The sequence below is a fragment of the Montipora foliosa genome, chromosome 2 (assembly GCF_036669935.1).
Source record: "Montipora foliosa isolate CH-2021 chromosome 2, ASM3666993v2, whole genome shotgun sequence".
Lineage (NCBI taxonomy): Eukaryota > Metazoa > Cnidaria > Anthozoa > Scleractinia > Acroporidae > Montipora > Montipora foliosa.
The window spans coordinates 61197303-61212302 of NC_090870.1; the positions used below are offsets into that span (position 1 = coordinate 61197303).

Consider the following 15000-nt stretch of genomic DNA (forward strand, 5'->3'; position numbering starts at 1 on the left):
TGCCGGATATCAGAACAAGCTTTTGGGAGCTGTTGAACATGTGGACTAATTATCTAGGTTTTTTACCTTAAGTTGAGTTACATGTCAGACTACTATAAGGTCAGACCACAACATAGGGAAAAAAAAACTCAGAATTTTACATAGCCGCAAAGAGATATGAAAATACTCTTCCGTGTCAAAAAGTGTTTCACAAGTGAGCGCAGCGAACGAGTGAAATATTTTTCAACACAAGGGGAGAAAATTTGTATCTCCAAGAGGTCTATACCTGCCAACTTTTTCTGAGATATAGGCGTGAGACTTTTATCCTGGGAGTGCTGGGATTTTTGAAGTCGACACGATCATTTCCGAAGATTTCCGAAGACGTCCGAAGAAGTCCTAAGTCTGCCGAAGAAGTATAAACAAGTATAAACACGTATAAACGCGAGCTCGCTCCCAGTGCGTTTCACTTCAAAAATCAGAGATCGCGAGGAAGGTATTGTCATTAATTTATTTATTTTATACATGGTTTTCGTTCCTTACATGGGTCTGAGTTAACATATTTTTTGGAAATTGTGTCAAGCAAGACGGCAACAACTCACATTTTCCAATCAGGCGTGAGAAATTGGCCCGCAAGCGTGAGCCGGCATGAGATTGAAGTTTTCAACGTGCAGGTGTAAGACTCACGCCTAAGGCGTGAGAGTTGGCAGGTATGGAGGTCATGTAATATTCTATTTATTATAATAATATTATAAACACCAATAAAATACTAAATCATTTCACGAAAGATAACGAAAGGGCCATTTTTTATACGTAACCATAGCAACAGTGATCTTTTCACCTTACATGTTGTCTTCACATATGAAGATATCATATGTTTTCGCATGAAAGATCACTTGGTATTTCATTGGTGTTTATATAAAACAGTCTTTTATTCAAGGAGACTTAACCCTTTCACCCCTGTGGGGTTCCCCATTGACGAGTGAAATCGTCTGGCGTTAGACAGAGTAAAATCTGTAAGTGGCACTCTTGGGAGTGAAAGGGTTAATGGGGACATAGTTTTTGAGTGAATCTAGCTGTTGTTAACCCTTTCACCCCCCCTGGGGTTCCCCATTCACGAGTAAAATCGTCTGGTGTTAGATAGAGTAAAATCTATAAGTGGCACTCTTGGGAGTGAAAGGGTTAATAGTCTAACCATTTGCAGATGTAATTACAAAGGAACCACTTTCTCCTCAGTTATTCAACAGCTCAGCTTAGGTTAACAACTCCAGCCTCCCACACAGTTCAGTATGATACAAATAACCAAGCAAAGCAAGCAAAACCAGAGAAACTGCAAAATTACTTTTGACTGACACCTACTTTGAAACCTCTCTTTATCTTGTGAATAAATTTCAATAAATACTCAATTGCCTTATCATTCTCATTAACTGATGTTGCTTTGGTTTAAATTTGACTAGCTCTAAAACACTGATCTATGTATGCATGGTGAGTGCATTCCAGTGGCTGTCACTTTTACAGGCTACCTGAGAGAAGTTGAGACATGTCCCTCTTGAACATGTACGTGAGTCCAAGACTTTCATATACCGGACCAAAATGGCGGAAGACCGCGCACCCGTGGCTCAGTTGGTTGAGCACCGGGCTGCCATGCGGGAGGTCGTGAGTTCGACTCCGGCCAGACCAACACTCAGGGTCTTAAAATGACTGAGGAGAAAGTGCTACCTTTGTAATTACATCCGCAAATGGTTAGACTTTCAAGTCTTCTCGGATAAGGACTATAAACCGTAGGTCCTGTCTCACAAATATCTTCCATGTTTATAAGTGCTCAGTGGGACGTTAAAGAACCCACACACTATTCGAGAAGAGTAGGGGATGAAATTCCCGGTGCTGTGGCTGTCCTCTGTGAGTATGTTCTTTCCAGCAAAAGTGGCCGGCTTGGCGTAATGTCTCTAAAAAGGCTTGTGGTGTATGAGGCCACCTAAGCAAAAACAGCCACAAGTCAATAGGACTTTGCCGAGTGCTGGAACATGTAGATGTAGACAAAAGAAAGATTGTTATCCTGATTAGGCATGTTCGCTTTGTTCTTTTGTTTTATGGACGTTATAAATTATTCCGGATCCGGTATATGAAAGACAAGCCAAGATGATGCAACGTACAAATAAATAGTCAAAAGGCACCAATCATGTTATTACATTTTAAAATACCTTCGATGTAGGTTCAATCTGCAATTGAAATCGTATTTTTAAAACATCAAGAGGTTGAACTAACAGTCGAGTTGACATTCCAGACAAAGATCCGCAAAAACCACACTGAAGAGAGGATAACGCTTTGGCTTCACTTTTGCGATTGGGGTCAAATCCGACCATATCCGCATTAAAACCATGCTTTCAACACCATTTAAAAATAAGAAGTAGTAAATCACAAACACAGAAAGCAACAACAATCAAGAGCGACTTTCAAGTGAAGCTATACCCGGGTATGACTTTGGCCGCCATAGCTGAAAGTAGGATGGGAGACTTGGCTCTAAGGTTATTCCCGCGGGATTTAAAATAGATCACGTGATAATATTACAAGTGTTTAATTGGTGAAACGATTGATAATTTAGCTTTTAGAAAAGTGTCGTCTGTGGTGGCTTCTATTCGTTGAGATTAACTCTTTAAATCATGACTTTCCGTGTCTGCTTAGGACTTCGTTTGCAACGTGAAGAATGACTACTCCAACAAAAGGAAGAAGTAAGCGCGCCCTTCCCAGTGTCCCTATTCAAAGGGCAGCGAGTACCGATCGCATAGATACAGGAACGCCGAAATCTCGTTCTCTCTCCAAGAAACTTGATTTTGAGAATTCTTCTGTTGATGCGATAAGGAATAGGAAGTGTTCTTCAAACCGGCCGCAACAGCCAAAGAGCGTCCCAGGTACAGATACGACGCTGCGATCAAAGTTGAGTTCCAGAAGGAAAGATCCATCTTCGAGTGAAAGTGGTTCAAACGCTAGTACCCCATGCGATTCTCCGAAAGAAACACGGAAAGCGGCTGTGGCTCCTACGGTTGCAAAAATGGTCGATAAATTCTCGTCTGGTTCTAAGGAAACAATTTCATTGGGAAGAATAGATACAAAAGAAGATCAAGTGAACACAGAAAAAAAGATCGCGCGTGTTCTTCCGATGACACCTTGGTTTCTTGAGGCACATATCTCACAGCCGGAAAATGAGCAGGAGCTGATCTCAAAGAACGACGGGGAATTAATAGATTTGAAAATTACTGAACTGAAATCTACTATGGGAGATGACAACAACCAAATTGAAACAAAAGGCACTCTTACGCCTTCAGGGAACAAAAACATTTTCGATGGTCTTCAGTCGAAATTGGCTGGTACGCCGTCATTCACCAAAACAACTCCGCAACAACCACTTGTTGACGATGCGGAAGGCTCAAGTATACGGGTCGGAGTCAGAGTTCGACCTTTGTTACCAAGGTAAACAGTTTTTCAAATTCTGCGTTTTTGATGCATCTCTACGACGTCGTAAGACTTAACAAGAATCGCAAGTTGCTGTCAAACAACTTTTTATCTGCTAGTTTATATTAAGTTGTTCTACGATAATGAGGTTGTTTGTTTTCAGTTCTTGTTTTTCGTGATCAAAGTGGGAAAGTTTGGACAACATTGAAACGAATGCGCTTTATATTGCACTTAAACGCAATGCTCTCGAGATTGCGACACATTTGAGTTAATTGTTTTTTGGGTTTTTCCAGTCCATTGTTTTCCACACATCCGTATTTTCACCGATCAAAATCAAATGGTAGCAAAGTTTGTTTGAACGTACTAAGGTTGTAAAACACGCCTTGTAGTCTGGGTCGACGTCAGGTAAAGGTGTACTTTGTGAACAGGTGTACACAACCTTTTTGTCTTTTTTTTTACGAATGAGAATTGCTAGCCATTGAAACTCGTATGTGAAGGAAACGTCCCAAAGGACAAAAAACAAATTCAGTTATTGACCTGCGAGGTACTTTGTTGACATAATCAACATTCTTGCGAAATGACGACAAAGATTTAAAGACCCGTATTCATTACATATTGCATTGGATTATTAAAAAGATGATCAAGTACTTTGTTCGTTTTGCAAAAGGAGTCACTAGCAGAATTGGCTGCTAGAGATCAAGTACATTTAATCTCTGATAAACAAAAGGTTTCTATATTTCTATATTATGTGACATTTTTTGGTGGGCTATGTGAGTTATGGTGTATGGTGTGAAATTATAATTATTCCCCTTTTCAATGATCTTGTACTCAAGTGTTTTACATAAATATTGCCTCTAGAGATTTAATATGTTAACAACTTGACATGACAAAGCAGCCAGAACAGAACAAATCAGGCATATGATTTTTATTGTTATTATTGTTCTTTTACACTTGTGAACATTGAATTTAACAATGTCGCCTCCAGTGTTCTGGCTGATTAGTTTTTTTCTGTCATTGACAATACATGTACATGTAATTGCTGCCTCCTTCTTGTTCTGAAGTGAAGTCCACTTATTCAGCACACTCCCCTCAGGGCTTTTTGGGATTAATTTACAATGATTAGGCCTCAATGCCTGTTACACAGTTAACACTGAAAATATGGAAACTATTAGATGCCCCCAACCTCAACAAGGTCAGGCCACAACATAGTCAACGTAGCCGTTCTACAGCATGAACAACAGCAGCATTTTATTGAACCCCATCACAAGTTACAAATGGTTTATTATGCTACTCTGGTTTAGGGAGTTACATGGTTGTAGCTTAAAAAGTTTTAAAAGTTAAAGTTCAAAAACGGTAATGTTTTTACACTCCTGTCAGCTGCCAGTGTCTTTATCAGGGGTGATCAAGAGTTGTCACAAGAGTCCTATAGATAATGATTTCAACCCAAGAGTTGCATTTGTTATATATCACCAGTTGGCAGTGGTTCCTGTATTCTATGGTTATTTCATGCCAATTGTGTGGTTTGTTTGATAAACACTCTGACAAAGCATACTTTTCCTTTTTGCAAAAAAAGAGCTTTTTGATGCTCTTTTAAATGTGTCTCAAAGTCATGTTTGGTCACAGACATTCTTTGGGCTTCTTCACACGTTCCTCCCCTGACTTACCAAGTCATTTTTTTAATGAAGGACATAATATAAACAATTTCAAAAAGAATTTGAAGAAGCATATGAAGATTTATTAGCGTACAATTAATAAATGTAGTAAAAATTTCGTACTAGTTTTTACAGTGCGACATGCCTTACCGTAACTACCCAACAAACTTTCACATTTGACAATTACGTGTAAGTACGTCAACTCAAACAACCCATTCAATGGTGTTCAACATACAACCGTGTGAACTTTGCAAGGAGGGGTGACTGTCAATTACATTCGCACACCCTGATCATGATTGGCGTATAAGTTTTAAAAACTTTGTTAGGTGGTCACGGCACGTCGCACTGTAATATTGTACCAGTTTGATATAATTCTTTTTTCATTACAAGTTTGTTTATTTTTTTAAGGGAACCTTTAAAAAGGGATAACCTCAAGGTTCTCCTTTTCAAGTCAATTTGAATAAAGTATTACACGTATTATTATTATTATTGTTATTATTAAATTTATTACTGGTATTGGAACCAATCAGCATTGACTAATTGTGTTGTGTATAGTCAATCACATGCTGTGAAAGAGTGCAATATAAAACATGAGTTTACCCAAAACTGGAAAACGGCCTCTGATTGGTCCATAATCCAGACGTATGTGGGGGAGGAATGCATGACAAAGCCCTAAGAACGTCTGGGAGGGTAGTGTCCTCATGGCCCTAATGTATGCTCCCATGATGAAGACAGTAGAGCAGTACAGTGTAGGCACAGAAAGGAGAGCAAGAAAATTACATAATGGATATATGCGTTCTTTTCCTCAGTAAGCAAAAACCAAATTTCTGTGTGAGATTAATTGATGGGATTTCGAAGATGGGCTCCTCCAAATTTTTCATAGGTGGTACCACAACATTAATAACTTGGGAACGTGAGGTCAAACCTGCACTCTTAATTTAATTCTGTTCATTTTTTCATTTTGCAATAATAGTTAAATATCCAAGTACCGGTAACAGCTTGTCAACTGCTATTTTTCTTTCACAGGGAAGAAAATGACCCAAATGTTAAACATTGCATTTCTATGAAAGACAACAAGACAATAATAACCTCTGATTCCGGGATGGAATTTGAGTTTGTTTACGACTATTCAATATGGTCATGTGACCCAAAGCACCCTGATTTTGTTAATCAGGAGAAGCTTTATGAATTGATGGGACAGCCTCTTTTGAACAGTGCTTTCCAAGGATACAATACCTGCCTTTTTGCTTATGGCCAGGTACTGATTATATGCAGAAATAGTTGTGAATGATACAGTTAACTCTCTCTAAGATGGACACCATCGTGACGTTATCACCATCGTTATAGAGCATGATCGACATAACATGACCCCAGGAATTTTGTGATAATAATGCTGAACCTGTGCACATTGAATACCCGTCTGTTTAAAGTTTTTTTTAAGTAACTGTTATTTACTTGAACGAAACCTACCTGTTTTAGTTTACAATACAATTCGGTTGTTACCTCCAAGTAATTTTTTGATTAGGACAATGACTGATTTCATTTTCACTTGTACTGTATGTATTCCAGAGCTGTCAGTTAAACGTCTGGTGTTAAAAAGAGTCACATACAATAATTTTTCTTCCCTAAATCGTAATTTGCGGTCACATTCAGCACCTCACAATTGTCCATTGACGATTTCAAAGTGTCCATTGTCCGTCTTATGGAGGTGTCCATCTTATAGAGAGTTTGGTTATAGTAAAATGAGTAAGAAATGGCTGGGACCAGCACCAGCTGTCCGTCTTACAGAGGTGTCTGTTAAGAGAGAGTTGACTGTATTTACATATTTTGGTCAAACTGTTATATTCTCATTATATTATTGGGAAAAGATTGTATTTCCCCTTTGTACCTGCAGGAAATCATCCCATCTTAACCCATTGACCCCTGAGAGTGACACTTAATAGATTTTACTCTGTCTAAAGCCTGACGATTTTACTCGTCAGTGAGGGGTGGCACGCCGGAGTCAATAGGTTCCTCTCACCTGTTTTGTCCCGTTGAGCATCAGTATCTGAAATTGCTTTTTAAATTATTCCACAGCAAGAATGCCATTAGTGTGGCCCTGTTTAGTAAATTTGCATTCTTTCATACGTTAAGACTGCCCAATCAGATAACAAAGAAGACGTCTCTGACGTGTCCGCTCTAAAGAATATGAATTCATTAAATTAGGTCACCTTTTTGAGATCGTTGCTCTAAAACTACAGTAGAAACATTCTACATTACAAATTTTCTCACATTATTTCAATCTTTTTTTACCCTTTCAGACAGGATCTGGGAAATCTTACAGGTAAGGCCATAGTATTTTGTCATTGCTACATGTACCATTTGCCAGCTACGTACCACAAGGTACTCGGGGGTCAGGGTGGCTTAGTGGTTATCTATTGGGCCTCCCACCACTGCAAGCCGGGGTTCAACTCTTGCCTCGGCCAGCATGTGGGCTGAGTTTCAGTCGATCTCAACCTGACTCAAGGGTTTTTCTCCAGGTACTCTGGTTTTCCTCCCTCATCAAAATCGATTCACAGCTAATTAACATCTAGCTGTGGTGCTGTGCTCTGAGATCAAACATGGACTGTATAGCGGCAGCCAGAGGCGCCTTTGTATGCTTTCAGCCCGATGTCGTGAGCCGCGCCCTTCGCAGTTCAGTCCTCGACTGCAAGTAAGGGTGATTAGCACGAGCAATATTTATTTATATTTATTTATTTAACTTTTTTTCATTTTTGCAAGCTTAAGTTCCTCAGGCTAGAGGAATCAAGCATTTTAAATAGATAAGGCTCATAACACATTAGGAAAAAACAGCAAGCTGTTGAAAACATTAATACCAGTACAAGATCAAGCTAGCCTTGACAAACTTTTGCTTTATGTTGTTACATATCTTAATGGATGGCATTTACAGTCTCCCATCTTTGCCAGTTCATTGGATCAAGAACTGAAATCCTGCTGACTTTTTATCTTCAGTAGTTAGCAGATACAGTGGTTTGAGTAGGGTGTCTTGAAAACAAAGATCCCTAAGACCTTAAGCCTAAAAACCACACCAGCTTAGGCTTAGGCCTAGGCCTGGTTTTTAGGCTAAGGGTCTTAGGGTCTTAAGGGTCTTTGTTTTCAAGACACCTGTTTGAATAAGTACCGACAGCAGACGTGGTAGTGTTGGCTGGCTACTTCATTCGGAGAAGTAGGCTACATTTGTCCCCTAAATTGAAGCAATTCAGGTTTTTGATAATTGCATTTGATTCCTTTACAAAAAGGAGTTATGTAGTAACAACAGTCTGGACAGCATCTGTATGGAGTAAACTAAGACATTAGTACCCCAAATTGTCCCAGTGTAGCCATTAGGCCTTACTTTGAAAAAGGCATCCATATATTTTAATGTCACATGTATCATTGCCTTTTGAGGAGCAAAAAGAAGCAATGAAAAAAACAACCTAAATGCTTCCCCTGATTTATTTCAGTGTCATGGGTCAAGGTGATGATCGTGGCATTTTGCCAAGATTCTGTGAGGAACTTTTTGAGCGAATCAAATGTTGGAAGGAGGTACATACTCACATGTACATGTACACTGGGATGAGTTTGAAATAACTTTACCATCTCACCAGTTTCCCTTTTATGAATTAAACAAGACAATCCAGCAAATTGGCAATATAGTTACAAGTTAGAATTTCTTATATTGTCTTTCTTCATGATTATACAATATTCTCAAAATCTGGTAAAACTGAAGAACAGCTCACCTCCACCAATGGTCAACTGTCAGCTGACAGAATTTACCAATGCGTATATTACCAACAGGTTACCAACAAGTTACTGACAGTCGGCAAGAGGCCGACAAAACATTAGACAAATACATACTTTCCATAGGCACTGTTTTGCTTCAAACTCAGATTAAACTGAAACAACATTCATCAAAAGCATTTTGAATCGCCCTATAATTCATTGCAAACTGGCATGTAATTCCATTTCATGTATGTCTACACAATGCTGATGTTCATGCTTTCTATTTTCATGTAGTATGCAAGAAAAGCAGTAGACATCAATTCAATGATTTTCATTTATTCAAGAGGCAAAACTTTTAATAATTAATTGTAGTCACTTGAAACAAAGAAATAACACCTAAACTTTGTGAATGGTGTATTCTTTATGAACTTGTTTACATGATAATATATTTTGCATGTGCTTGTGTATTCTTTAGTATGAGCTTGTTTAGGTAATAATTGATTTTTCGTTTGTTTGAACAACGTGAAATTTGTAGTGATTTAGTGAAGAAAACTGTCAGTGGACATTTGGCCTACAGTCTTTCAACTGTCCACAATAGGCCATTTCCGAGTTCATGTCTGCCTCCTTGTCAAAGCGAGTTTAAGTCCAAAGTTTTTGTAATGGTAATTACTTCTACTTTACATATGAATGAAAACTAATTTGCATATGAAAAGCTTCTCACTTAGACTTGCTTTGAAGAGGAGGCAGACATTAACTCGGACATGGCTTATTGGTCCACTGTGAGACAACTGTCAGTTTACTGTCAGTCGACAGTCAACTGACTGCCGGTGGATGTGAGCTAGAACTTCTTCAATTTTACCCAAAATCTTAAAGCCAGAAATTTTTTATACAGTTAAGGTTTATTTAAAACAGTTGTCAATTTAAAAGTACAGGTAAACTGCAAAATTAATGATTTTTATTAACTGCTTTTTGATTATGATTAATAAATTTTATTGAAAAAATTTAATGTTAAGAGACAAAGAGTAATGTCAGCATACTGCTGATTTTCTATGTTGAGTACACTAAATGCATTGCTTGTGACTTTCTTACAGCTTCAGTTCACAGTGGAAATAAGCTACTTTGAAATCTACAATGAGAAGATTCATGACTTGTTGGCTCCTAGTAAGAAGAAAGATAACAAGAGAGTACAGGTTAGTGTGCAAAGTTTCTGAATTTTGCCTTTTAATCCTGACTACTTGTCATAAGAAACTCAGTACAGTTGAAATTTATTTATAATTTGCTTGTTTAACTTGTCAACGAAACAAAATGAAAACTCTGGTTAACATCAGTATCTAGGCTACTAGCAGTCCACTTAGATTGAGCCAAGACACCTGCTACAGAAACAAAGGCATGTTAGCCAACCAGCCAACTCACCCTAATAGCTGTTTAGCTCTCCTGTGTTTCCGAGTCAGGTGCTAAGCTGAAGCTGACGACACATGAATCAACATGGTGCAGCATTTGTTGCTCAGCATTTATATTATTGTTGAACCAATCATGTCCTCTTCTTCTTGCAACTACATGTAGAGTGATTTGCCTTAACAAGTTATGCCATTCAACCGATGGCAACTTGGTGCTTATTTCTTGTTGTAGTCTATTCCAGCATTTAACATAACATGATACAAATTCAACATTTCTTGAACAAGAACCGTAACATTAATTTGTTGATCAACAAATGTTGAACTGTGTGTGACCCACTTGACTCTGATGGTGTTGGGAACAATCTTGCATCAGTTAACATTGAACAAGTAGAGGGAATCCTCCTCTTATGCTCACATATTTGCTGACATGGTCATCTCTTTCTAATTTTACAAACAATAATTATAAGTTGGAAATTGTTGCAAAGCCAAGGTGGCCATGTAATTTAGGTGGCTGAAAAGCACTTTTCACCACCTGAAATTCAACTGAAACGTCGAGGTTGAGAAGAGGTTTGAGGGCACGAAATTCTGTCTTAAAGAATATATCTCTATAGGGAAGGCAGATCATGTAAATTACGTACCAGTTAATGATAATTTTTGTAATGTTGTGATAACATTTCAGCTGAGAGTCAGAGAACATCCCATCCTGGGGCCATTCGTTCAAGATCTGTCCACGTTAGTACTTCAGCTACAGCAGTTTTGATTTACTCCCTTGTCTTAGTGAAAAATACCGTTAAAATGACCACTTAACAAATATTTGATTGCTTTAATTACCACAGGTACACTGCAAGCTCATATGCAGATGTTGAGGTGAGCAGTTTAAAGTTGGTTAGCCAATCGATTTTGTATCTATAGTATAAATAGTTTGGAATTTAAGTTGTACGTCATGTTGAAATTTCTTTGTTTAACTTCAGTCTTGGCTGGCCGTTGGAAACAGCATCAGAGCGACAGCTGCCACAGGAATGAATGATAAGAGCAGCCGATCTCACTCAGTTTTTACTTTGGTCATGACCCAGACTAAGGTACAAAGGAATAATCATTTCATTTCTCAGAGGGGGGGGGGGGGGGAGACAGGGGGCGCAAAGGAGTATTAATTTTTTTCTATCTTTGAACCACTAAGTTGCACTTGTAGCTTTATCCATGCTGGTATTAAGTTATGCCCAACTGCAACCAAACCAAGGGCCTAAGGCTGCCAGAAGGAGCTGACTGCTGATAAAAACCACCACATCCAACTCATTTGTAATGATTGGGTACTCAGATGGGCTTTTCTCTTTAAAAGATACTGCAATTTAGACTTTGCTGCATTTTTTCAAATTTTACCACCTACAGCAAACTTTCTGACAACAGTACAAAGAACATTGTACCAGTTAGTTTTTGTTGTGTGGAAATGCTGGAAATGGCCTTGTGATGCTTTAAAAACCCACTTGTTTTGCCTTTTCTCAGGCAACTCTGGAAGCAATTGTCAAGCTGACCGCCTCAAAAAAGCAAAAGCCCTTTTGTTTCAACTCCTGCTTTGTCGTCTTTCCTATAGACTGAGATATTTGAAGACTCAGAGACACAAATGACCACCACAAGTAAAATCAATCTGATTGACTTGGCTGGTAGTGAGAGAGCAAGTCAAGTGTTGAATGACCAGGTCATCAAGACAGCGGAAGTAGCTGCTCTCAGACTCAAGGTAAAGAGGAGCAATTGTGATCTTCACGGACAAATTAAACTGTTTATGTCAAGACTCAAGCATTGTGATTATTTGTTGTAAGACATGTTCACGACATGTACACACTAGCACTAACCTTGCTTTCTCAATGTTTTTTGGTATTGGAGACTCTTGTACTTGTTTTCTCTTACACAGTCATGGTACACTTCTGTTCACTCTTTTACCTGCTCAGTGCTAGCTCTTGATGTAATTTTTTCTTATGCTTCATCTTTCAGGAGGGTGGTAGTATAAATAAATCACTACATACTCTTGGCAAAGTGATCTCATTGCTTTCTGACAGGGAAACTTCTGCTAAAAAGAAAATGTACATACCTTACAGGGACTCCACCTTAACTTGGTAAGTTTTGGTGTTATAAAATTTTGAAGTTGTTTGTGAATGTCATTTTGTTTTAATCTTGAAAAGAAAAAAAAAGAACGAAAAATTGTTAAAATTAATGGTGTCATTGTTGCTTCATAAATGCCCTTGTTTTTTTAGGTTGCTGAAAGACAGTTTGGGTGGAAACTCTAAAACAACCATGATAGCAAACATTAGCCCAGCAAGCACTTCCTTTGGAGAATCTTTGAGCACGTTACGATATCCTTTATAAAGACACATAGTAACAAAAAAATTATTGAACTCTCTGTGGTAAATCGGCACCACCCAGTGGACATCAGTCTACCACTTCAGGCAAAAGAAGCTGAGTGAATTAATTTTATGACTTTAAACGAATCTCTTGTGAAAACTAATGTAGCCATGCCAAATTTTTTTTTTTTTTTTTGACATTCTAAATTGTATCAGCTATAACTAGATCAGCCTGTGATACTTTTTCCCTTACAAATTGTGCGAGGGCAGAGCATATAAAAAAATTATTAATTAACAATTATTCGGTGACCGCGCGTTGGGGATGAGATGGTAAATAGCCAACGAGGCGCATATTGGAAGAGCATAGGATAGGTCTGGGTCGGGTGACAAAACAACAGGACGGAGAGTGGAGAGAGTGGAGACCGGAGACCCACCCGGTCCAGACCAATCCTACACTCTTCTAATATGGCTTCTGATTCGTGTTTCGTGGTGACAACAACGTCTATCCCTACAGTTCAAAGATATCGGAGATGTATTGTTTTGATGGTGATTCCTTTGCAGGAGTCGAACCAATACTAGTTCGGGTTCTCACGATTAATAGGAGACTCGTGGGACCAGCTTCAGGTGACAAATTATTGTTCCGCAAGGGTACTAGGATTCAATCTGTCAAAATGGAGCATTTTTCCGAAACACCATAAAAATACATGTCATCATGTCATTCACGTGGGTTAACCTCAGTCAAATGAGGATCACCTTCATTACAACTAACAAAGATATTAATTAGTTATTTTCTTGACAATTCACAAATATGCCCAAAGAGCCCGCACGATCGTCAACAGAGCCGTCATCAATGAGGATCCAAATGCAAAGATTATCCGAGGTGTGTTGAGGAAGAAAAAAAACGATTTCACCTTTCCTCCTTTAAATTGAGCATTTGTAAACTGGATTAGGAATGGCTCCTAGGGCACTGGGTGCAAATGGAAGAGGCCACAGTATCCGTCTTTCACAAGGAGAAAAATTCATCGATACGCAAAAGCACAGACAGTAAAAGGCAGAAACTCACGCCAAACTATTAGATTGAGAGAACTCAAAGAAACAGACAAAATTGATTTCAAAACTGATTCAGAAAAACCATTAAAAGCCAACCAATTTTTCAATCTGTTACGCTTTAGCGGCACCCTGTGATGTAATTCTTAACCGTTTTGCCTGCATTTCAGGTAGTTACAACGTATGGGGTTTGTTAAGTGACGGTGCCACTTAAGAACTGGTTCATGCTTTAATTAATTGTCAGTGTATCGAGTTAATGGCTGCATGCATGCGGGAAGTTTGGAGAACTTAAGAGAACCGTGGCCGAGAGCAACTCCAGCTTCATGAGCACAAACACAAGCAACTTGTCCAATGTGTCTTTTGTCCAAATAAAAGCTACCATTGATCAAGACGCTGCCGAGATGGCATTCGTTGCTTATGCTTTTGCTTGCTTCGCTAGTGAGGACCAGCTTAAGGGTCAAAGGTTTTATGCTTAATTAAAGCCTTCGACGAACGTGCAGTGGCTGGAAGTCGTTGCTTGACGGTTTGTCTTGTTCCTTTTGTTTGTTTGTTTTTTTTTTGAAAACCGACTTAGAAAAACCGGCTAAGAAAAAGGCAGTCATGGTAAGAACGAAACATTTCTACAAATTATCTTATACACCCACAGCTTTGCGTTCATACTCTCTTAATTGAATTAGATGGGATGAATTCCGTTGCCACTTCTGTCAAAAAAGTGCTCATTTCCTTTCTCTGCTCCATATAATCAATAACAATCTGAAGGCACTTTATCAAGGCCGATATTCTTACATTTTTTTCCTTCCAGAATTGAAAGAGGAAATTGAAAGACTGAAGCTCTATCAGGGAGAGGGAAATCAAGAAATAAGCGCCAAAGCACTTGCAGAAGTCGCCCTTTTGAGAGAAAAACTCAAAGACACTCAACGTATGTTAGCTGAATCAACTCGGTGAGTTGAACGACTTTTGAAACATGGATTTGTTGAATCGTTGCTTCCAATCAGTGGAAGGGTCCATATTCGCTTTGACACCGAAATCGTTTTCAGCATCTTAAGACTGGAGATTTCGAACTTTTGTAATCAAGATAAAGGTTGGCGACGTGTGGCATATGTTGATTTTTCTATGTATCGTAAGGACGATATTCTCTAGCGTGCGAAGTATCGCTAGAAACAAAAGCTAGCTTTCCAAAGGTTTTCAAGGCATCAAAGAAACAAGGAAAGGAACTTTATTAAAGTGTCGAGTCGTTCTAGCACAAGTGAAATCAAATGTTGGTTTTTGCTGAGGGGGGAAAACCGGAGTACCCGGAGAAAAACCTCTTTTTGCAGAGTAGAGAACCAACAAACTCAACCCACATATGACGCCGAGTCTGGGAATCAAACCCGGGCCACATTGGTGGGAGGCGAGTGCTCTCAC

General features: G+C 38.8%; 2 protein-coding genes across 4 annotated transcripts in view; one reads left to right on the top strand and one right to left on the bottom strand.

Moving 5' to 3' along the window:
• The window catches only part of LOC137984416 (mitochondrial thiamine pyrophosphate carrier-like), a 23917-nt gene extending 21435 nt beyond the window's left edge, over positions 1-2482 (bottom strand). Inside the window, exon 1 of one of the 2 annotated variants that reach the window (XM_068831595.1) lies at positions 2178-2482. In XM_068831595.1, coding sequence (XP_068687696.1) covers positions 2178-2339 — 162 coding nt within the window. In that variant the 5' untranslated portion in view covers positions 2340-2482. The remainder of the gene's footprint in view (positions 1-2177) is intronic. The other variant, XM_068831599.1, reaches the window with a different exon arrangement.
• Positions 2483-2565: 83 nt separating this feature from the next.
• The window catches only part of LOC137984308 (kinesin-like protein KIF14), a 32198-nt gene continuing 19763 nt past the window's right edge, over positions 2566-15000 (top strand). Inside the window, exons 1-13 of one of the 2 annotated variants that reach the window (XM_068831464.1) lie at positions 2566-3444; positions 6105-6336; positions 7379-7401; positions 8561-8642; positions 9911-10009; positions 10896-10948; positions 11053-11083; positions 11188-11295; positions 11805-11948; positions 12203-12324; positions 12463-12561; positions 13356-13429; positions 14399-14537. In XM_068831464.1, coding sequence (XP_068687565.1) covers positions 2681-3444; positions 6105-6336; positions 7379-7401; positions 8561-8642; positions 9911-10009; positions 10896-10948; positions 11053-11083; positions 11188-11295; positions 11805-11948; positions 12203-12324; positions 12463-12561; positions 13356-13429; positions 14399-14537 — 1970 coding nt within the window. In that variant the 5' untranslated portion in view covers positions 2566-2680. Of the gene's footprint in view, positions 3445-6104; positions 6337-7378; positions 7402-7631; positions 7771-8560; positions 8643-9910; positions 10010-10895; positions 10949-11052; positions 11084-11187; positions 11296-11804; positions 11949-12202; positions 12325-12462; positions 12562-13355; positions 13430-14398; positions 14538-15000 lie in introns of those variants that run through there. The other variant, XM_068831471.1, reaches the window with a different exon arrangement.